Here is a 24,487-nt window from a genome sequence, read left to right as displayed (position 1 = left end):
TTGTACATGCACACACCCTCTCTCACTCTGTTAAATAAATAAAATTTTTAAAAACTTTCCAAGGCATTAGGAATCATTCTGTCTGGTATAAATTCATACTGTCTTTTTGATTTTTTTTTTCTGCCACCAGAATAAGAAAATAGCACAAGATTTTGTTGTATGCCCTATACTTTTCTCTAAACTTTTTAATTTAGAGAATAATTTAGAAGGGTAAATTTAGAGAATTAATTTAGAAGGGTCTTTGGTGACCCCTCTTAACATTTTCAACACTCAATTTCAAGAGTTTTTTGATGTTCTTAATTCCATTTATGGATTTTTTTTTTTTTTAAGATTTTATTTATTTGAGAGAGCACAAGAGAGGGTGAGGACAAGCAGGGAGGAAGGGCAGAAGGAGAGAGAGAAGCAGGTTCCCCGCTGAGCAGGGATTTGATGCAGGACTTGATCCCAAGACACTGGGATCATGACCCAAGCTGAAGACAGACACTTAACAGACTGAGCTACCCAGGCGCCCCATTAATGCATTTCTACCAGACTGATGGTAACTTTTCTTAAGATTTTTATTTATTTATTTAATTGACAGAGACAGTGAGAGAGGGAACAGAGGCAGGGGGAGTGGGAGAGGGAGAAGCAGGCTTCCCTCCGAATAGGGAGCCCGATGTGGGGCTTGATCCCAGGACAAGGAGTTCAGGGTTCATGACCGGAGCTGAAGGCAGACTCTTAATGACTAAGCCATGCAGGCATCCCTGATGTAACTTTCTTACTCAGATGCTTACAACTCAGAATCCTTGATGCTGCCAGCTGCATTTTTGTATTCCATCCCTTACCTTTGGTTCTCTCTGTGCATGGCTTTCATTTTTATATCCCTCAATGCAGACTGATTTTTTCCAGTTGAAAAATATGGCTATCAGCAGTCACCCATTATTCCCTGCTTCTAATTAAAGTGGTATAATGATCTAATTAAGAACAAAACTTGAGGGCGCCTGGGTGGCTCGGTGGGTAAGCCGCTGCCTTCGGCTCAGGTCATGATCTCAGGGTCCTGGGATCGAGTCCCGCATCGGGCTCTCTGCTCAGCAGGAGCCTGCTTCCTCCTCTCTCTCTCTGCCTGCCTCTCTGCCTACTTGTGATCTCTCTCTGTCAAATAAATAAATAAAATCTTTAAAAAAAAAAAAAAAGAACAAAACTTGTTATAATAATAAAAAGTCCCTTAAAGGTATATAGCACTTCATAGTATAAAACACTTTTGTTTACACTGTTTTCCATAATTCTTAAAATAGACTTAAAAATACATATCCCAACACCAATTTTCCTTACCTGGGGTTACCTGACTGTTCACTGGTAAAGCCAGAACTTTTATTTTGTTTTTCAGTTTCATACTTCCTGCTTTTTCCACTGTTCTGGGTGTCTTTTATTGGAAAATGCAAGCATAGCATAGTGAGCAAGATTGTAGAATCTGGAATCAGATTATCTAAATTTGTAACTGGATCTTCCACTGCCTAGCTCTGTGACCTTGGAGAAATGACTGCTGTGTCACTCAGCTTTTCCCCATCAGTAAAGTAGGGCAGTAATAGTACCTGTTTCTTGGATTTGTTGTATTTTCTAGTTTATTCCATGCAAATAAAGCGTTTCAGATAGCACTTGGCATCTTAGTAAGTGCAGAATGGTGTGATACAGGCTATAGAATTTTTCAGAACAAGGATCTGTGCCTGCAAATTAGCGGTAAGTTAAAGAGATGGGGCTTGATCAGATCTGGAAGAAAGTAGAATTTTTTTTTTTTTTAAGATTTTATTTATTTGTCAGGGGAGAGAGAGTGTGCATAAGCAGGGGGAGCTGCATTCAAAGGGAAAAGTAGGCTCCCCACTAAGCAAGGAGGCTGATGCAGGACTCCATCCCAGGACGCTAGGACCATGACCTGAGCCAAAGGCAGACGCTTAATTGATATGAGCCACGCAGGTGTCCCAGGGGTGTAGAATTTAGATGGATGGTGGAGTGGGGAAGGCATTCTTAAAGGAGCCTCGTGAGACCATTGCAGGAGGAGTTGGCATTCTTTTTTGATAACTAAAGGGTCTGACTGCATCTAGACTAATAAAAAGTGGGATTACGTCATGGAAGGCTTTGAAGCTGGGTTGAGGCATTAGGACCCTGACATCTCATCAGTTGAGTAACATCATAAAGGTGGCCTTCGTAGGTGTGTTGACCTAATAGTGATATGCATTATGAAAACAGCACAGTGCCCAGAAGGGAGGGGATGGTAGGTGGTACTAAGATTATGGCAGTGGTGAAAGAATGGGCCATTCTGAGATTTTTCTTTTTTTTAAGATTTTATTTATTTATTTATTTGACAGAGATCACAAGTAGGCAGAGAGGCAGGCAGAGGAAGAGGGGGAAGCAGTCTCCCCACTGAGCAGGGAGCCCCACACAGGGCTCGATCCCAGGACCCTGAGATCATGACCCAAGCCAAAGGCGGAGGCTTAACCTAGTAAGCCACCCAGGTGCCCCTTGAATGGGACCTTTAAACATACCCATGCTTTGCTTGATTACATGGTATGGTTGCCACTGTTGTTGATGAAAATAAATGGAGGGTGTTTGGAGTGTCTTGAAGTTCAGAAATTGGTTGTATATGGTATATGGTTCTGTGTATCTGGGTAGTGACTTCTTTGCTCAAAGAAAAAAGAATGCCACTTGTGTTAAGGGTGCCAGTACTTTATATTATTGTCCTTTTTTTTTTTTTTAAGATTTTATTTATTTATTTAACAGAGAGAGAGAAATCACAAGTAGACAGAGAGGGAGAGCTGAGAGAGAGGGGGAAGCAGGCTCCCTGCTAAGCAGAGAGCCTGACGTGGGGCTCGATCCCAGGACCGTGAGATCATGACCTGAGCTGAAGGCAGAGGCTTAACCCACTTAGCCACCCAGGTGCCCCTCTTATTGTCCATTTTAACAAAGTAGCATGTATAATAAGAATTAGAACACAGTTCAGGGAATAACCCTGGATTTGTTTCTTCAAATCTCTCCTTCATTGATGTATTGATTGCTATTCTTTTGTTTTCTCTGCAGGCCTCAGCTGTTGAAGAATGCTCTTCAGAGAGCAGTAGAGAGAGGCCAGTTAGAACAAATAACTGGCAAAGGTGCTTCTGGGACATTCCAGGTTAGAGGCTGAAAAGGATTGTAGAGAAGTGGTTCTCAGAAGTTTGATTTCAGGACCTCCTTACACTCTAAAAATTTGAGGACCCCAAGAGGTTTTTTTTTATGTGGGTTATATCTCAATATTTATGGTATTAGAAATTAAAACTGAAGGAAATTTTAAATATTAAATTAAAAATTTTTTTTCACATTAACATAAATGATAAAATTTTTTGTGAAAAATAACTATATTTGCCAAAACAAAAAAATTGAATGAGAGGAGAAGAAAGGTACTGTTTATTAAAAACTTGCAAAAGTCTTTAATATCTTGGTAAAGAGAAGACAGCTGGTATCTATCTGTTCAACACATTTTGGGTTGTATCTGAAGAAAGTTCACCACACATAGTAATATAGTTAGAAAAGTGTGGAGTATCAGATAATTTTTAAATAGTTGTGGACATTATTATTTGATCCTATATGAAAACTCAACAGATGATAATTTTAAAAATATATATTTATTTATTAGAGAGCTGTTGAGCATGTAGGGGGTGAGGGACAGGGAGGGAGGGTGAGGGACAAGTAGACATCTCACTGAGTGCAAAGCCCCACCCACGGCTCAGATCTCACCACTCTTGAGGTCATGACCTGAGCTAAAACCAAAAGTTGGAACAAATGATAATTTTTTAATAGCTTTATTGAAGTATGGTTTATATATCATAAAATACATTTATTTTTTTATTATTATTTTAAAATATTTATTTATTTGACAAAAATCACAAGTAGGCAGAGAGGCAGGCAGAGAGAGCGGGGGAAGCAGGCTTAATAGTCCTTAACTCACTGAGCCACCCAGGCACCCCTTTATTATTATTATTTTTTTTAAGATTTTATTTATTCATTTATTTGAGAGAGATCACAAGCAGGCAGAGAGGCAGGCAGAGAGAGAGCAGGAAGCAGGCTCCCCGCTGAGCACAGCGCCCGATTTGGGGCTCCATCCCAGGACCCTGAGATCATGACCTGAGCTGAAGGCAGAGGCTTTAACCCACTGAGCCACCCAGGTGCCCCAAAATACGTTTATTTTAAATTATGATTTATAGTTTTTAGTGATTTTTAGTAAATTTGCAAAGTCGTGCAGCCATCACCACAATCCAGTTTTAGAACATTTTCCTCACCCAGAAAGCTCTCTTGTGCCCATTTGGAGTGTCTACCCATTCTCATTCTCAGCCAACCCACTAATGGACTTTCTCTTTATATAGAGTTGCCTTTTCTACATGTTTCATATGGATAGAGTCATACAAGATGTGGCTTTTGTGTCTGGCTTCTTTCACTTAGCATAGTCTTGTTTGAGCCTTGTCCTTGTTGCAGCATGAATCCGTGCCTTCATTCCTTTGTACTGCCGCATGGTATCTCGCTGTATGAATCTAACACTCTCTGTTTATTCACAAGTTGATGAAAATTGGGGTTATTTCCACTGTTTTTACTCTTCTGAGTAATGTTGCCAATGAGCATTTACATCTCAATCTTTTGTTCAGACACATGTTTCTGTTTCACATGGATACATAACTAGGAGTGTGGACTTGCTGGACTGTATGGTAAATTTATGTTGTAGGAAACTCCCAGAGTGACTGCATTATTTTACATTCCCACCAACAAAGTGTAAGGTTTCTAATTTCTCCATATCTTCGCAAACACTTGTTGCTATCTTTTTAAAATGCTAGCCATACTGGTGGATAGAGAGTGTCATTTCATTGTGGTCTGGGTTAGCCTTTCCCTCATGATTGCTGATGTTGACCATCTTCTCATGTGCTTAATGGACATTTGTTTATCTTTTCTGGTAAAATGTCTCTTTAATTACTTTTCCTGTTTTTACAGTTGGATTATTTATCTTACTGAGATGCAAAAGTTATGTAACTAGATATAAGTTCCTCACTAGATATATGATTTGCAAATATTTTCTCTTACTCTGTGGTCTATGCTTTCACTTTCCTAATGGTGTCTTTTGACGTGCAAAAGTATTTAATTTTGATGAAAGCCAGATGATCATTTTTTAAAATTGCCTCTGCTGTTGGTGTTGTAGTTAATAAATCATCACCTAACTTATGATCACAAGATTTACTACCATGTTTTTTTTTAAATAGTTTCAGCTCTTGCATTTAGGCCTATCCATTTTGAATTTTATTTGTGGTATGAGGTGAGGATATAAATATTTATGTTCTTGCATGGGGATATCCATTTGTCCTAACATTATTTATTGAAAAGACTGTCCTTTGCCCACTGAATTACCTTGGCATTTTTATTTAAAAAAAAAAAAAAGACTGTAAATGGTAAGGGTTTATTTCTGAACTGTAAATTTTGTCCCATTGATCTACATGTGAATTCTTTTTTTTTTTTAATATTTTATTTACTTATTTAAAAGAGAGATAGCAAGAGAGAGCATGAACCAGAGGGAGGCGGAGAACCGATGTGGGTCTTGATCCCAGGACCCTGGGCTCATGACCTGGCTGAAAGCAGTCACCTAACTGACTGAGCCATCCAGGCATCCCTATAAGTGAATTCTTTTGCCAGGGTCACACTGTCTTGATGACTATAGCTTTGAAAACTTTGCAGTAAGTTTTGATACTGGGAGATGTTAAAATGTAGTTTAAAAAAAATGTTTTGATTATTCTGGGTCTTGTGCATTTCTATATGAATTTTAGGATCATTTGTCAATTTTCACAAAGCTAGCTAGGATTTTGGTAGAGATTGCATTGAACCTGTTTGAGAAGAATCATTATCCTTTTATAATACTGATTTTTCCAGTTCATGAACACTGTCTTTTTGTTTATTCAGAGCTTTAATTTTTCCAGCAGCATTTTGTAGTATAAAGATCTTAGATTTCTTTCCTTGAGTTTGTTCCTAAGTATTTTATTCTTTTTCCATGTTATTGTGAATGGAAATACTTTCACTTCTGGATATTGCTAGTCTATGGAAATACAATTGATTTGTCTATTGATTTTATATTAATTCAACTTCGCTGAACTCATTTACTAGTTCTAGTAAGTTTTCTTGTAGGCTCCTTAGGGTTTTTTGTGGACTCCCTGGGATATTCTACATACAGAGTCATATTGTTTGCAGATAAAGACAGTTTTACTTCTACCTTTCCAATCTAGATGTTTTGTTTTGCTTTTTTCTTGCCTAATTGTACTGGCTAGAACCTCCAGGACAGTGATGAGAGCAGACATCCTTATCTTGTTCCCCATTTTAGAGGGAAAAACATCAAGTCTTCCACCATTAAGTTAGCTGTAGGTTTTTCATAGATGCCTCTTACCAAGTTGAGAAAATATTTTCCTCTATTACTTGTTTGCTGGGAGTTTTTATTGTGAACAGCTGTTGGGTTTGTCAGATGATTTTTCTGTGTCTCTTGAGATGGTCATGTGGTTTTTGTTCTTTATCCTGTTAATATCATGTATTATATTAACTGATTTTGTAGTAATTCCTTAAAGGTTAATTGCCATGTAGAACCTGAGACCATATGAGTGAAATTTTTATTCTTGCCCTTAAAATCATTTGGTCTTGAACTTGGAGTGGGATCTTCTAACCATAGTTTCATAACAGGATCATTTGGAAAATAGTGGTTCACTGAATTATGTAGCTTATTAAAATATTATCACATTTAATCAAATAATAACAAAAGTAACATTATATTACCTGCTGACCTCATCAGAACAATATTTAAGTACTGGAAAATTAACAGGCTCACCATGGTATAAATACAAGTGTTCTGTGGTTTAAAATTTTTCTTTAAAATTGCTTTTTTTTTATTGCTTTTTAGAGGCACCTGGGTGGCTCAGTTGGTTAAGCAACTGCCTTCGGCTCAGGTCATGATCTTGGAGTCCCAGGATCGAGTCCCACATCAGGCTCCCTGCTCGGTGGGGAGTCTGCTCTCCCTCTGACCTCTCCACTGTCACACTCTATCTCTCTCTTTCAAATAAATAAATTTTTTTTAAAAACTGCTTTTCATGCTTGGTAACAAATATTGCTAGTTTTCCTTGGAGGAAGGAGACACTTATTTAATACATTTTCAAGAAAATATCTACCAGGATCCCAAGTCCTAAATAACTATAATTTATCTGTTTGTTGTTCCATCAAGTAAAAAGGGGTGTTTCATGAGTAATGGAGCTAGTTCAGCTCACAGCTCAGTCGCTGAAGGTGCTTGTCCTTGAGACCACTGTCATACCTCCAATGCAGCTGATAGGCTTTATGTGTTCTCCCATCTCATCCCATAAAATAGCAAATAGAGTGCACTGTGGTTGAGATTCAATAAAATAATTTTTGCTACTTCATCAAAGGCATTCCTAAGTGAAATTGACTTTTTATTATTTTTTTAAACACAGTGCATAGCAATAAAGACTACAGTAACTGTTGGTACATTTTTTGTCTCCTCCTTGATTTGTGGTAAGGTGGCAACTGTTTTACCCACCATTAGTGCAAATGTCACCACAGCAAAAAAGGCACATCACATCTTAGTAGTATTATGAAAATTGTTTTGACCTTACACATCCTCTGAAAGAGTCTCAGGAACCCCGGAGAATTTGTAGACTGCTCTTTGAGAATCTCACTTGTAGACCATATCTGAGTTTCTCCTTTTACCCTTTTTGATTATTGGTGCTGATCTTTGTTCCCCATCCTTTTGTCCTTGGAATATGCTATGTAATTTTCTGTTGTATGATACCCTAAATAGTTATTAAACTTTTCCTTTGCTGTTTTCTTTGGAGGATTAAAAAGGTTATTTGTTTTTTTTATGTAACTACTGCATTTTTCAGATTGGGACAAAGGAAGTACTCTCAAAAGTATCTTATTTATTGGGGCATAACAAGTTAACTTGCTTATTGGGGTAGAGCAGTTACTCTGTTTGAGTTAGGGTAGCTATTGCTGTTTTAGGTTGGATGGAAGGGTAAATGGAGAGAGGAGAGGCCATAGGAGGGTTGGGACTCCTCAGTCAGATTGAATACCTGATGAGTGGGAAGAGAAAGTCCCTAACCTGACAATTTATTGTAAAACATATCTGTGCTAATGCAGGAACTCCGACCCACCTGGTGCAGAGGAGTCTTGTCTTGACCTGCTTTGGGAGAGTGTTGTCTTGATGCTTTTCTCTTCCTCCTTGGAAAACAGCTGAAGAAATCAGGGGAGAAACCCCTGCTTGGTGGAAGCCTGATGGAATATGCAATCTTGTCTGCCATTGCTGCCATGAATGAGCCGAAGACCTGCTCAACCACTGCTTTGAAGAAGTATGTCCTGGAGAACCACCCAGGGACCAATTCTAACTATCAAAGTAAGACTCTGAGTTGTATGCAGTGACTGGGCTCAGGGGAATTACCTTGTGAAACATTTTAGAGCCATTAAAATGCTGTGCTGTTAATGACAAAGCATTAAGTGCCGACTGTGAAACTAAGAGGGAACAGCAAAGAACAACAAAGAAACATTATCAAAGCTTTTCCTTATTTTTAAAAAATATATTTTTTTATTTATTTGACAGAGATCATAAGTAGGCAGAGAGGCAGGCAGCGAGAGGAGGAAGCAGGCTTCCTGCTGAGCAGAGAGCCCGATTTGGGGTTTGATCCCAGGACCGTGGGATCATGACCTGAGCTGAAGGCAGCCACTTAACCCACTGAGCCACCCAGGCGTCCCCTTTTCCTTAATTTTTACAATCTCTATTGAAGATCAGGATTTGATTTTATTTCGCTGTAAAGGTTTTTCTCATATATATTTTTGTTGTAATTTAGATAAATCCTTGGTTCAGGACACTTCTCAAGTATAGTTTCTTTTTGCCTTTCTGAATATTTACTAAAGCATCTAATTTCACCTTGAAACCAAGCTGGTGTTTTAAAATATGACTTGCTATTTCTCATTGCTTTTTAAGCCCTAAAACAGAAAATGCTTTTTTTTCCAGTGAAGTGTATTTACTCTGTCAGGTAGTGATTTGTGATTCAAAGTCTCATCCTAGCAGCACAGTTACATATGGAGTAATGTGGCTGGGTGTTTTCTCAGTGAGGTGCTAGACTAGGCATAGTGGTGTAGGTAAAGAATGTGGAAAGTAAGTAACAAAATGCAAACTAGACTGTATTATTTTAATTAAAAGTACCTTTGAAGCCTTAATATTAAGTGACTTAGCATATATGCAGTATGCATTTTTTAGTGTTGCGGGAAGAATGCTTTCTGGTCATTTTTTTCATGCATTACTTTGAAAACTGCTGTAACTTTTTTTAATCTTTCCTTCCTTAAAATATGTACTGTGTTTACTGTGTCTGCTGACCCTTTACAAACCATTGCATGATTTTCCCTTTCGGTTGAGTATCTAGAAGAGAAGATGAAGTTGGTTATTAACCTTTTCAGTTTTACTGATACTGCTACTGTATTGTGGACACTGAATCACCTTAAAATGTAGTTTTGATGTATCTCTGTATGAAAGATGAGAATCGGTGAGGCCTTTAGAAGCATAGTATTCTGTGGTTTGCTGTGATATTACTCTTTATTGATATTCTCTTAGATGATTTTCCTAGTACAGACAGGCATTCAGGGGATGTTTGAATGAATGGAGATGAGAGATTTAGTTTTAAGTTGGCTCTTAATCATTTTGTGCCACTGTAGGGCAAGTGACCACCACTCTGAGGTCCTGTTTTCCTTTCTGTGAAATTTGGAACTTGGCTTAATGGTCTCTAAATCTCTTGCTGTGACAGTTTAACCTTTTCAAATTTATGGGCACTTAATTGTGTAGTGAATTATTCATCCCTTTGACCACAAAGAATTCCCTTAGCACATGTCAACTAGTATCTGTGACAGGACAGTAAATTGATATATAACTGATTAGAGTTGAGGTTAATTATCAAATTTAATAAACAACTTTCTTTCTGAATTTTTTGTTCAGTGCATTTGCTGAAGAAAACTCTGCAGAAATGTGAAAAGAATGGGTGGATGGAACAGATCTCTGGCAAAGGATTCAGTGGCACCTTCCAGCTCTGTTTTCCCTATTATCCCAGGTAAGCAGCTAGCCCATAATGTGAAGTGTTGGTCATTGTAAATTTAAAATCTGATTCTAGGTTACAGGCTTGGGCTTTTAACTTATTAACTTGTTACTGTTCTACTTGAAAGTAAAGACTTCTTGAGGCAGTATTGTTTTGGTTTTGGTTGTTTGTTTAAGATTTTATTTATTTATTTATTTGACATTCAGTCACAAGTAGGCAGAGAGGGACGGATGGGGTTGGGGGGGGGAAGCAGGCTCCTTGCTGAGCAGAGAACCTGATATGGGGCTTGATCCCAGGATCTTGAGAGAGAATCTCAAGCAGACTCCCACACTAAGCATAGAGCCTAACTCAGAGCTCAGTCTCATGACCCCTGATATCATGATCTGAGCCAAAGCCAAGAGTTGGATGCTTAGCGGACTGAGTCACCTGGGTGCCCCTACCTAAGGCAATATGGTTTTAGAGTAAAAGCTTTTCATGTAGGAGTTGGGATTTGGGCTACCCTGCCAGAGCTTATTGTTAGCCATCCGTTCCTACAATCAGGCATTGAATTCTTTGAGTTCCTTGGCCATTTTTATGTTCAGCCCTTCTTTATTAAGTAAATGCTAATGAGAAGAAGATTATTAGAGGATTGGGTATGTTTTAATTGTCCATCATTCAGGGTGCCTGGGTGGCTCAGCCAGTTGAGCATCTGCCTTAGGTTCAGGTGGTGATCTCAGGATCCTGGGATTGAGTCCCACATCGGGATCCTTGCTCAGTGGGGAATCTGTTCTCCCTCTCCATCTACACCTCCCCCTGCTAATGCTCGCTCGCTCTCTCACAACAAATAAATCTTTTTTTTTTTTTTTTAATTGTCAGTTGCTCAAGAAAAAAGAGCATTGGCTGCTTCCAAGAATCCTGATTTGCCTTCTCGATACTACAGAGGCCATTTCCTTGAAAACCTCTTTTATCTTTATTTATTACTGCACTAAAAAATAAGTTAAGCGCCTCCCATGGGCCAAGCACTGTCCTGTGTGCCCATGCGATGGTCTTCTTATGCTCTCATTTCTAGTAAAGTGCTGTGACATGTACCACTAAAACCCTATTTTATTTTCTTTTTATTTTAAAGATTTTATTTATTTATTTGACAGACAAATATCACAAGTAGGCAGAGAGGCAGGCAGAGAGGGAGAGGGGAAAGCAGGCTTCCTGCTGACCAGAGAGCCCAATGCAGGACTCAATCCCAGGGTCCTGGGATTGTAACCTGAGCCGAAGGCAGAGGCTTATAACCCACTGAGCCACCCAGGTGCCCCTATTTTAATTTTTTAGACTTTATTTATATATTTGACAGAGACAGCAAGAGAGAGAACATAAGCAGGGGGAGTGGGAGAGGGAAGCAGGCTTCCTGCCAAGCAGGGAGCCTAATGCAGGGCTTGATTCCAGGACTCTGGGATCATGACCTGAGCGGAAGGCGGGTGATTAATGTCTGAGCCAACCAGGCTCTCTTAAAACCTTATTCTAGCGAGAGTATAGTGTAGTTTCTTATATTGGACCTTGTGCACAAGCCTAAATAGGTGTTACTTGGTTGGTTGCATATTACTTAAATTTCTCAGACATTAAATTTAATTCTTAAAGTCAAGCACATAAAATGTTATTTTTTAAGGAATTAGTAATCAATGAGATCAATATTTTTATCAGTAAGGGCAAAGAAAATAGAAAATCCTCGCTGTATTTCTCTAAAACTTGAAGAGATTCGGCCTTTATATTATTTTGAGGTCTTTGCCAGTATCAGGAGGGCAAAAAATGTATACTGCTGTGCAGACAGTTTGCTGCCTTACAGACAATTCACTGCTCTGTATTCAGTGGCTAATACAGTGTTGGACAGACATTAAGAGCTTAAGTAATCATTTTACTAAGTGATTTGAATTAGTTTTATTAAATGGCAGGAGAAAGGGAATGAGGTGTGGTCTGGGACTTTTACAGATGCGTTATGACAGTGTGTTCAGAGTAAGTTCAACTGTGACCTGATGCTTGTACCATGGCATTCGAATGTCCACGAAATAGCACCTCGCTTCACCTTTCTCTCTTGTCCCATATGGCACTTCTCTTTGACCTAAGTTTACCTAATTTTTCTTCCGTTTTTCCTTTTCATAGCCCGGGAGTTCTATTTCCAAAGAAAGAGCTAGATGATTCAAGAGACGAGGATGAAGAGGAGGATGACTCCTCAGAAGAAGACTCTGACGATGAAGAGCCTCCACCTAAGAGGAGGTAAAAATGGCCGTAATAGTGATAGTGACTGAACAACTTGGATCCCTCTCCGAAAGTTCTTTGTGTAACATTTGATCTTGTCTTCTTGAAAGTTCAGGGGCTTTGAGCTTAGGAAGCCCTGTGAATACATAATTTACGGTTTGGTCAAATCTGTGTGTCCAAAAAAAAATAATCCCGTATTTTTTTTTAGTAAAAACGTCCTGAATTACGTATAGACTTCCATGAATCCTTAGTAAAGGCTCCAGTTAAAAAAAATAATATTCTGGGGCACCTGGGTGGCTCAGTGGGTTAAAGCCTCTGCCTTTGGCTCAGGTGATGATCCCAGGGTCCTGGGGCTCCCTGTTTGGCGGGAGGGCCTGGTTCCCCCCATGCCCCCACCTGCCCCTCTGCCTACTTGTGATCTCTGTCAAATAAATAAATAAAATCTTTTTTAAAGAATAATAACAACATTCCTATCCTTTTAATGGGTGGCTTTTTATCCGCGCTAGATCTTTTGTGGCAAAGTATCTGGTCATCCTGGCAAAGTGACTCTCTCAAGTACTAAGTGATAGTCTTTGCTTTTTGGTTCTCACAGGTTGCAGAAGAAAACCCCAGCGAAGGCATCCATGAAGGCTGCATCTGTGAAACAGAGAGTGTCCAAGCCTGCACCTAAAGTCCCAGCTGCCCAGCGTGGGAAAGCTAGGCCCCCGCCCAAGAAAGCCCCTCCCAAGGCTAAAACTCCTGCCAAGAAAGCCAGACCCTCACCTTCAGTCATCAAGAAACCTAGTGGTGGCTCTTCAAAGAAGCCTGCAGCCAGTGTGAGAAAGGAAGTGAAATTGCCCGGCAAGGGCAAATCCAACATGAAGAAATCTTTCAAAGCAAAAAAGTAAATTTTATAGGGAAAAAAAAAGGGTATCATGATGAAATTCAGAATCTTATTTTCTAAGGTCAGTGTGCATTTGTTTTAGTTTTGATGCTTTTAAAAATTACATTTTTTTCCTCCCCTATGAACATTGTGGGGAGGGAATATAAATAAACCAATTTAGGCATTTGTTAGCTTTAGGTGCTGTTCTTGGTGCCTGCCCCTTCCCTCAGTCCTTTTAATTTCTGCAAGAACTCTGGATTTTCCTGAACTGTATAATCTACACTTGTCATTTTTTCCTCCTCCACCCCAACCCTCTTTTTATGGTCAGCTTTGGCTTTTTTTTTCCCCCTTCCAGCTTTATCTAAACAGTTGCAAAGATTTTTATATTTGTAGAAAGCATCATGAATAGGATGCTGGTCAGGTGCTGGAAGTAAAAAAGAGGCAGTATATAGCACTGACTGAATTGTAAAGCCTTCTGCCTGGAGACTCCAGCTATAGCTATAATAATTAATCTTATTTATAAAACCACTCCACTAACCCTCTCTCTCCAATTATATAAATACAGAGACATCTTAGCTTTGGGAATAAGCCAAAAAACGTTATGATTTCATTAGGTTCTGAAGACCTGTGACTCCTTTGGGCCACTTTCATATTGGTCAATTTCCAGGTTTTTTTCACTGGCCCAGGGCATTGTGTTCCCTCAACCGCAAGCACAAATTCCCTCCACCACTTGATTTTTGACTAAAGGAGAAATACAGGAATACATTGAATTTGTGATTTCTGGTGTCCCCTGTGTTACCAAAAACCAAAACATAAAATCTTCTTGATCAAATGTTTAAATATATTTTTTAATATTTGGAGCATGACTTGTCATTTCCAGTTTGCCTTTTTTATAAGGAAATGTTGGAGAGTTAACATCATTGCTAATGTAGAAATGTTAAGTGGAAAAACGTAAGTTTGCTAAAATAAACTAAATTCCAGATTCATCTGTGGGTTTTTTCCCCCTCCTTTCTTTCCACGGCACTTTTGATATCAAGCAAGTGGCTTCCTTTTTGAGATACTTTAAAAAAAAAAAAAAAGAAGGGCAAATGAAGCCCGACTACCTAAAACTTCCTCATTTGTATTTGTTTCAGTATTGTGCAGTTGTGTTCAATAGTGCTAGCTTTCTACTTGGGAAATACTGATTTTGGGTTATCATTTACCCTCCCTGTGGCACTTGACATTTTGATTGTCTTAAACTTTTTGGTGTATGCCTCTGGCCCCTTTGAGTGCTGCCAGAGGCAAAAGACATTGGTTTCCTTCATTCCACTTGCATTGTCTCCTGGGATCTCGTCTGCAGCCTAGCGTGCAGCTGGGAAATGGACTGGAGAAGATTGGCTGGAAGTAGATCCATAATCATGTGTGATCCCATCATGAGCCCATTGGAATTTGTGTTGCATGTAAGGCAATCTTTCCTGTTGTAAATCTTCCTTTTTTTATGTACATATATTTTGAAAAATATGAATAAACATGAAATTTTAAAGCTGCTGAACTGTAGCTTATATTTAAAAATTTCTAGTACATCCTTTGAAGTAGCTAAGTCACATTCACTTGAGTCTTTTCTACTCCTTGGAATAGCTGCCATCCATTTTCCTTTTTATTTTTATTTTTTCTTTTAATTAAAAAAAAAAACTTTTTTAAAGATTTTATTTTAGAATAATCTCTACATCCAGTGTGGGGCCTGAACTCAAAACCCCAAGATCAAGAGTCACATGCTGGGCTGACATGTGACTCACATGCCAGCAGCACACCCCCATCTTCCTTTTTAAATATAAACTTCAGTTTATTTGCTTTTGAATTCTTTATATGGATGGTAAATGATGTCTCTCTCGATAATATTGAACCTGGTTATTTAATGAGTAAGAGGTTTAAAAAAATTGTTTTGCATTTTGCTAAGGTCCTTATTTTCAAGAAATTAGAGTTCAGTTATTTTCTTTTTAATGTTCACGTATATTCTTGGGTTAGGAAAACAAAATGAGACTGCCGAAGGGTTGATAAACCCTACAGACCTAATTCTGTTTTCTGTTACGCTGTCTGGCACGTAGTAATTTCTTAGGTATGGGTGTTGGGTACCTGTGCGAACAATACTCTTCTGAGGTCAAAAGTTGGAGGATTTGGGTTGGTTTCTTTGTTTTACGATACTGCTTTTAAGAAGATACCCCGAATGGTCACCTGGTGGCTGTATTGTACATCAGGGGCTCCAGCGTCGGGGAAGAAGTTTAGATCATTTGAAATCCTTTCCAGCTCTGACATTGTTTTAACTTCACAAAGTTCAGGTAAGGACAAAACTGTCCTTGCTTTAGAATCACGTAAAGGGCCACTGCACTCTTCAGTGAAAATCCCTATCATCAAAAACAAGCACCTTACTTGTTATGAGATAAAGGAATGTTTGAGTTTTTCTCCCTTCTAGGCATTCTACAGGAGAAGGACACCTAAATTTTACTTCCCTGTTACAGCAGGGAAAACCGCAAACTCAAGAGGTAATCCCAGCAACTTCTGGCACAGATCAGTGGCTTCATTTCTCTCTGTTAGTGACTGACTGAGCTCAACTGTACAGTGGTTCATGTAGTCTTTTTTTTTTCTCTCAAGATTTTATTTATTTGACAGAGACACAGGGAGAGGGGGAACAGAAGAAGGGGGAGTAGGAGAGGGAGAAGCAGGCTTCCCACCAAGCAGGGAGCCTGCTGTAGGGCTCAATCCCAGGACCCTGAGACCAAAGGCAGACGCTAAACCAACTGAGCCACCCAGGCACCCTGTTTGATGTTTTCTTAAACCATCTACAAACTAGCTTTGATAAAGGAGTCTCAGAAAATACTGGGAGAGAGATTGTCAGCTTCTTAACCTACACAATGAGAAAGAAGAGCTACCATTGCAACAATAACAACAGAAAATTCAGATCTTTTCTTAGTAATATGATAAAAGCATTCAATACAGATGTTAACCATCCACACGGACTTAATTAAAGAAAGCCTGGTCCAATATAAATCTTAGAAGAAAGAGGTATGTTTTAATCACATCTATTGGATAATTAACCAGAAAATTACATGAAAACAAAAGTTTATCAGCCCTAGTCTAGGTTTGCTAACCGATTTTTGTGCCTACCATAAAGAACCTATGAAATTTTTCTTGCTCCAGCTGTGATAGCTCTTGCCATCCTGATGGTTCAGGAGAAAGAGGGGAAGCCAGCCATATTCATGAACTGCTGTATTTAGCCAACTAAGAAAAACTTTAAAAACGAATCTCTAACATTTTTTTCTACATTATTTTCTTCTATCATTTTCCGTAAGATTCTTCACTGGTTTTTCTGCTGGAGAAATTTTCTACCTTCGATTATTTAAATTTATTCACTTAGTCTGAACTGTTCCTACTCAGTTTTGTCATCAACTGGTGTGTCAAAGGAAGTTTCGAAAGGCACCTTCCCCAGTCATTTTCCTCAAAATCTGCAATTCTCTTTTTCTTAGTACTATATAAATGTGTAATTAGCACTGTTTGCTATTAAATCTGTGCTTACAGTGCCTTGAATGGTCAATGAAGTGTAGTTATAAATTTGACTTATTAACACAAGAAAGACTAGTGATAATAATAGTGAACACTAACTGAATTTGTTCTACAAGTCAGGCTCTGTACATACATTATCTCATTTAATCCTTGCAACCTTATGAGATGGTGATTGTGTATCATCCCCATTTTGCAGAAGGGAAAAACTAAGGCACAGATGTGGTTCAGGACTTGGCGGCAGATCATAGTAAATGGCAAAGCCATAATTAAACCCACACTCTCAGAATGCCGAGCTGTCTCTAGCTGCTCTGCCCTGTTGTTTCCCACCAGCAGTTCCTCAGGGTTCTGAATTCTCTTACCCTGCAACCCAGTGGAGTTTGTTTTCTGTTCCTGACAAAGGACTTAAGAGCAGGAGGATTTGGAAATGAGATGAGACCTATTAAGTTTGCTTCTAGACGTTTGCTTAAGAAGTTTGATAAGAACTATTACAATTAGATCTCAGATTACTGGGGAATGTTATCTAGGCCTCCCTAAATTGTATTTTGGATACTGTACAAGTACTTGGTCATTCTCAAATCCTAGCCTTGGGACACATTCTGGTTTCCTCGCAGTTGGCTTACTACAGGCAGGTTCTTGGAGTTGATGGGACCTGATGCTTGTGAGCTCTTCTCCAGGAGTCACAGCCTCTATCGGAACCGTGACATTGCTGAGTAAGCAGCTCTCCCCTCCTTATAAGTCGTAAACTTGTACTTCAGGAGGCCTACCAAGTGCAGTGCCAGAAGGGGGATCGTTTGATAGCTGAATGTTGTGGACAGGATATCTGCTTAGTAATCATGAGCTGGAATATTAGTAATCCTTGTGTTTAATACTCATGATTCTGAGAGAAACCTTAGTCACCTGGTCTCCCCTTCTCTCTGCTTTGTTTGCCCTCAGTACCAACAGATACACTTTCCTAAAACCCAGAGAGTTACCCAGCATCCTTGCTCACCCACTTTACTGCTCAAGAACTTTTGTTCTGATGAAACTCTCCCATCAGACCTAAATCCCTTAACACTGCTTCTGCTTGTTTGTGTAACAGAACTTTGCTGGTGCAGTATATCAAGTAAGGAATATTCATCAGTTCCAAACTGAAATAGACTTGTGACTAGAGTACATTGCTCAGGTCAGGATCCTAACATCTGTAGCTGTGGTCCTTGGAGGCTGCATCACTTACCAGCCAAAGTGCCTCATCTCCCTGAGCTTTTATTTCCTCGTGTGAAGAAAGGTGTTGGAGCGCCTGGGTGACTCAGTCGGGTTAAGCATCTGCCTCCAGCTCGGGGCATGATCTCAGGGTGCTGGGATGGAAACCCCACATCAGACTGTGCTCAGCGGGGAGCCTGTTTCTCCCTCTCTCCCTCGGTGCATGTGTGCTTTCTCTCAAATAAGTATATAAATTTTTTTTTTTAAAGATTTTATTTGACAGAGATCACAAGTAGGCAGAGAGGCAGAGAGAGAGAGAGAAGGAAGCAGGCTCCCCGCTGAGCAGAGAGCCCGATGCAGGGCTCAATCCCAGGACCCCAGGATCATGACCTGAGCCGAAGGCAGAGGCTTCAACCCACTGAGCCACCAGGCGCCCCTAAAATTTTTTTTTTAAGGTTTATTTATCTGACAGAGATGGCGAGAGAGCAAACAGTAGCAGGGGGTGAGGGAGAGGAAGAAGCAGGCTTCCTGCTGAGCAGGGAACCCCCTGTGGAGCTTGATCCCAGGACCCTGGAATCATAACCCAAGTTGAAGGTAGATGCCTAACAACTGAACCAACCAAGCACCCCATAAAATCTTTTAAAAAAAGAAAGAGAAAGGTGTTTAAATCCACAGTTGTTTGTTTTAGAATAACCACCCAAAGGTAATGTGAGATAATCAAGTGTGAAAGAATTGAACCATGATCACTACACTAAGGTTACTAAGTCATTTTAGAATTTTTGGAAAGACTTTTTTTTTCCCTTTAAATAAATGAGCTAGAATATCTAATTTCACAAGAGTTCAGTACTTGTTTAAATTACCATTCACAGTAGTTTCCTATTGCTAGGCACTGTAATCACACTAGCTCAAGTCCTCACAAATATATTCTCAAAGATGTGTGAAATGAACCCCAATTTGCAGAAGCAAATTAATTTCCCCCAGATTAAATGTGTAGTAAATGATGTGGAGTTACACATGAACCCAGACTTGGTAGACCTGATGCCAGTTACCTCTCCTCCACACCTTCCCTAGCAGTTTTAGACCCTGATAGCTCAGGGAGCAAAACTTTTCGGGCCACAGTTTACAACAGGATTGGGCTAAAGATCAATGGGCAGCAGTTAGCAGATTTTGAAATTAGGTTTTTAAACTGCTAGGAGCTTGTTAGAAGATGAGTAAGAAAAGAGGAAACAGTTATAACTTTGAGTTTCAAATTCCAGGGAGCAGGAGAGAAGGGCAGCCAGGTGGTTGAGAGCTAGGAGTCCCCTCTAAGCTGGGGTCACCAGAGGCCTAGGCAGTCATCAGCTGCCAGCTGGGTCAAAGCGAGGGCCTTAACTGGCTGTGGGTGAAGAGAGGCTCAAAGAAAACTGTGCCTGCTCCATGTGCAATTTTTTTTTTTTTAAGTTTTATTTAAGTAATCTCTACACCCAACATAGGTGACTCTTGCCAGGAGTCAAGAGTCACATGCTTCTCCAACTGAGCCTTCCAGAGACGCCAATATTTTTTTTAAGCTCCTTTAAATACTATTACCAGCTTACGTTTTTCAACACAGTCATTACTTTAGGGAGTATTCACTATTAACTGCCTTTCTTCAGCTTTCCAAAACATATCCGGGTCTCCTCTATTTGATCTGTCTCTGGCAACAAAGCCCTAACAAGTGTTTCTGGAAAAAGGGCCTCTTCAGACCTATACTTTTCAGGTGGGAAAGTAATGGGAACCATCCCTTGTTCCCCTGCTCAAGTAGGGTGCGGGTAGCAAGATAGAGTGCCTAGAGCTAGGGCACCAGTTTTAGTCCATAGTATTAGGAGGGATGCCATCGTATCAACGGTAACCCTGAAAGAGAAGGAAGTGTGAAGTCCACAGTAATTAAGATGAAACACGATTCCTAGAAATAAAATGGCAGCTGCAGCAGCAGCAGCAGCTTTGGGCTCTCGCAGATGACCCTCAGGGCAGTGCCCTTTCCCTCTCCCCCAGAAGCAGAAGCACTTCCTGAACCGGGACCCCCTGACAGGTGCCTACAGTCTGTGTCCCATTTGGAACTCCGGCAAGGCACTTAACCTTCTGGTTCCCAACTGAAAAAGTGATCACGTTTCTTTGATCCCGTAACCTCCACACTTTGCCAAACCAGAATACATGGGAAGAGCGATCTGGCCCGTAGGGTTGTCCTCCACGTTTTGAATGGGTGAAAAGGGATCTTATATTAATCACAGTCTTAAGTTGCCTTGGGCTGCTGTCACGAAGTAACAAAGACCAGGTTGTTTACCAGCAGTAAACATCCCACAGTTCTGTCATCTAGAAGTTCAAATTGAAGGTGTCAGCAGGGCTAGTTCTGAGAGCCAAGGGAAGATCTGTCCCAGTCCTTCTCCTCGGCTTAGGCATGGCTCTCTTCCTGTGTCTTCACCTTGTCTCCCCTCCGTGTGTGTGTGTGTGTGTGTGTGTGTGTGTGTCTGAATTTCCTCTTATCGGGACCCCCCCCCCCACACCGTGATACTGGAAGAGTGACCTTTTTTTTTTTTTTTTTAAGATTTTATTTATTTATTTGACAGACAGAGATCACAAGTAGGCAGAGAGGCAGGCAGAGAGAGAGGAGGAAGCAGGCTCCCTGCTGAGCAGAGAGCCCGATGCGGGGCTCAATCCCAGGATCTGAGATCATGACCTGAGCTGAAGGCAGAGGCTTAACCCACTGAACCACCCAGGTGCCCCGAGTGACCTCATTTTAATCTACCTCTTCACAGACCCCTTCTTTGAGTCACAGTCACATTCTGAGGCACTAGGGATTAGGACTTAAAGAGAGGGACTACAGTTCAAGCTTAAGAGAGGGAATACAGTTCAACCCATAACACATTTCTGGGTTGGTTGATTTTCTGTTGTTGTTGAATTCGTGTCCTAGGTCACTTACTTTGGGAGGGTACACTATTGGGGGTAAGTCACCTTAGAGAATGGAATTAATGGTGCTCAAGGTTGAAAGTAACATGGGGAAGTGTTACAGAGCTAACGCATGGCAGCTTGCCCTGTGAAAGCCAGATGTGCAGGAGCTGCTGCACCCAGGCTTGTGGCAGGCTCACCACCTTGGCGATCAGATTCGAAATGAGGCGGTGTTACTTCCCACTCACATTCATCAGCTGACAGCTCCAGTGTGAGATTCTGGGATTTTAGAGAAAAGGGGAGATTGTGAGAGCAAGCAAGTTCAGTCAATGTTACTGATTCATCAGGAAATAACCACGACCTGGCCACGCGCCCCAGCACGTTCAGGGCTCATGAATCCAGCGCCCCAGCTTGCCTTTTTTGTCATTTCTTTCTCTGCTGAATATAGATCATTCCTTTGGGCTTCCTGCAAGAGTGAGTCATGAATCCAATGGTTGAAGTCCCACCCTGATGGCTCCAGGGAGCTGTGTTGTCAAGAATGTAGGATTAGAGACAGGGGGTGGACAAGGATGTAGCAATGACCGGCTTATGTGGCCATCCTGAGCAGAACTAGGTTGGCTTGACGCGGAGGTGGCTGACACCCGCTGGCGTCTGTCTCCTTTGATGCAAACATCAGCTTTTACATCTAACGCACCTTTAGTAAGGCTGTGTGCACAGTAGAAGCTTGGAGATTCTGTGCTTCTACTGGAATTAGATCAACTGAATTTGGTAACCTGGGGGAATCGCTCAGATAAGCACTTACATCACTTTGATATATAAATAAAAATGAAGGAATGAACTTCAAATGTATAAATGTGTTTAATGGTTTTGAAACATTGTATCCCTGGGTAGGGATGAAGATCAATGAAAAGGGGATCCTGAGTGGTCGGGAGCCAATGTAACATATATATTTCACACATTATCTTTCCAGCTCTGTGATGTTTTGTTTAAAATCTCAGGATCTCTGGAACCTAGCGCAGTGCCTGCCGCTGAGATCTTGACCTGTCCCCTTATCCTGAGAAGCGTTTAGAAAGCAGAATTCTCTTTCAGATTTGCCTGTTTCACCATCTGATTTTAAACCCTTGGTCTTTTTTCATTTTGACCTGAAGCAAATTCCAGTCCCTCGCTTATTTATTTATTTTTAAAATATTTTATTTATTTGTCAGGGAGAGAGAGGGAGCACAGGCAGGGAGCACTGCATTCAGAGGGAGAAGCAGGCTCTCTGCTGAGCAAGGAGCCTGATGCAGGACTCTGTCCCAGGACCCTGGGATCATGTCCTGACCTGAAGGCAGGCACTTAATCAACAAAGCCACCCAGGCATTCCCCATCCCTGTTTTTAAAAGTGCATGATCAGAATTAATTGCATGCATCAGAAACTTGTTAGAGCCGGTAGTTAATACAACTGTGACTTGTATTGCTTTCTCTGAATAGTCAAAGTGGGACTGCAAATTTAGTAATTGGCAAGTCCTTTATTTAAAATTCACAAACTAGGGGTGCCTGGGTGGCTCAGTGGGTTAAAGCCTCTGCTTTCGGCTCAGGTTCGTGGTCCCAGGGTTCTAGGATCGAGTCCCACATCAGGCTCTCTGCTCGGCAGGGAGCCTGCTTCCCCCTCTCTCTGCCTGCTTCTCTGCCTGCTTCTCTGCCTACTTGTGATCTCTCTCTCTCTCTCCCTGTCAAATTTTTTAAAAATTCACATGCCGAAAAAAAATAAAATAAAATTCACAGTCCAAGCGCCACACTCCGCAGAGTCTGCTTGAGACCCTCCCTCTACCCCTCCACCACCCTCAGCTCTCTCAAATAAATAATCTTTATTTTTAAAAAAAAAATTTAAAGAATTTATTTATTTGAAAGAGAAAACACAAGGCGGGGCGTAGAGGCAGAGGGAGAGGGAGAAGCAGACTCCCTGCTGATCAGTGAACCGGACATAAGGCTCAGTCCCAGGACCCTGGGATCATGACCTGAGCTGAAGGCAGAGTCTTAACCGACTGAGCCACCCATGTGCCCCTCAAATAAAAAATCTTTTCAAAACAAAGTCACACGCTTTTTTCTTTTTTTGAAAAAAGCTAGTAAGAATTAACCCTTTATCTTTTGTGTACCCTGCATTCCATAAATTGAGATTTTCAAAAAGCAGGAGCAAGTTGTAAACCATCTAGTTCTTTCTCATCACCGTACTCAAGGCTAAGGCCCTCACATGTCTTCATGAAGGGCTTCCTAGAGCACTGGATATGTGGAATTCATTAAACACCTGCCATTTGGTCATATGTAAAAGAGACTCAACGACAGAAGCAAAGTTTAACACCAACTAGTATTAATTATCGAGTGTCTCACTTACTGTGTGTCAGGCACTGTGCCAAGCACTTTGCCCACATAACTCATTGGATCCTGACGTTGCTATGAGTCACGTGTTAGTAACACTTACGGACGAGGCACTCGGGATTAAAGGGATTAAGGTGTTTGCCCAAGGTCCCACATCTCGTAAGACAACGTGCCCAAATTCCGGACCAAGCCTCTCTAGCCGTTACAGCCCAGTGCTGCCTCTGGAAGGGCCTGCAGATGCTCTGGCGGACACCGACAGGCGTGGCTGAAACCAGCCTCCTCCTGGAACCCGCCTGAGGTCCTCAGCTCCAGACCTTGCCCCTCTGCCTTGCCCACCTCTATCAGCGTGCCCTTCCCATTGGACTTGAGCCCCGGCATCCCCCACCCCCACCCCCAGGAGTGGCACGTGCACAATGTCCCGCGTTTCCTCCGCAGAACTCGCGCTTCTCATGCACCAAAGGCTGGGCTGTTTCGGGTTTGCAGTGTATTTTTTGGCACCTAAAAGGTCCCTGGTCTGATGGGGACAAGAGTGCTTTCCAGTTCAAAGCTGAAGCTGACACTCGGGCTGGGTGTGCCCACCAGGTTTCCCCCATCTATGTGGATTTCCGTGCGACCCGAAGGATAGGGTCACGGCCCCAGTGCGGGGGGCCAACGTTCACGCCGCTGGGCGGGGAGAGGATGAGGAAGAGGAGGCGGATACCCACTGCCCTCCGAGGCTGAGGGGAGGAAAGGAGAGACTGGTCCGGGTGCCCCGGACGCCGGGTCCGGAGCGCATTCACTCGATCGTCGAGACGACAACCACTGAACCAACCAGGCTCTGTCCTGCGCCCTGGGGATGGAGGCCCCTGCTGATCAGTGCCGCTTGCGCGCTAGTAAGAGGAATGGCGTGACCAGCGAGAGTCGCGAGGGCTCTGCAGGGGGTGGAGGAGTTACTGGTGGTCTAGGAAGGCTTCCCGGAGGAGGAGCTGCGGGAGCCGCGGTTTGGAGGAGGAGGAGCTTCCCAGGGAGTAGGAGGGTAAGGTCTCCTCAAAGAGGGAACCGCCAGCCAGGCCCTGGGCACTCGGACTCCTCAGCCTGAGAAGAGGGGACGGCGCTGGGCGGGAAGGACCCCTCAGGCCCTTTAAGGCGGAGCGCCGGGGCGCGAGCAGGCGGGGGCGGTGCCAGAGCCCCTTGCGGCCACTGATTGGGCCACACGCCTAACCGGAGCGGCTCCGCGGGCGCCGATTGGCCGGCCAGGGCTGGGCGCCGCCGCCAGGTGATACGGGCTGCTGGTTCCCGCGGCCACGTGGGGGGCGCGCGGGCGGGGGGCGCC

The 24,487-nt window shown here is 41.8% G+C and overlaps 1 protein-coding gene across 10 annotated transcripts in view; it reads left to right on the top strand.

The window, feature by feature from the left end:
• Positions 1-14,730, top strand: part of HP1BP3 (heterochromatin protein 1 binding protein 3) — a 38,620-nt gene extending 23,890 nt beyond the window's left edge. For 9 of the 10 annotated variants that reach the window (XM_059135353.1, XM_059135350.1, XM_059135354.1 and 6 more), the window contains 5 exons: positions 3,052-3,142; positions 8,266-8,425; positions 10,019-10,130; positions 12,246-12,359; positions 12,934-14,730. In XM_059135353.1, the coding sequence (XP_058991336.1) occupies positions 3,052-3,142; positions 8,266-8,425; positions 10,019-10,130; positions 12,246-12,359; positions 12,934-13,228 (772 nt within the window). In that variant the 3' untranslated portion in view covers positions 13,229-14,730. Of the gene's footprint in view, positions 1-3,051; positions 3,143-8,172; positions 8,426-10,018; positions 10,131-12,245; positions 12,360-12,933 lie in introns of those variants that run through there. The other variant, XM_059135360.1, reaches the window with a different exon arrangement.
• The last annotated feature ends 9,757 nt before the right edge of the window (positions 14,731-24,487 follow it).

Source organism: Mustela lutreola, chromosome 10 (assembly GCF_030435805.1).
Source record: "Mustela lutreola isolate mMusLut2 chromosome 10, mMusLut2.pri, whole genome shotgun sequence".
NCBI classification, from domain to species: domain Eukaryota; kingdom Metazoa; phylum Chordata; class Mammalia; order Carnivora; family Mustelidae; genus Mustela; species Mustela lutreola.
This window is presented reverse-complemented; position numbering and strand designations above follow the sequence as displayed.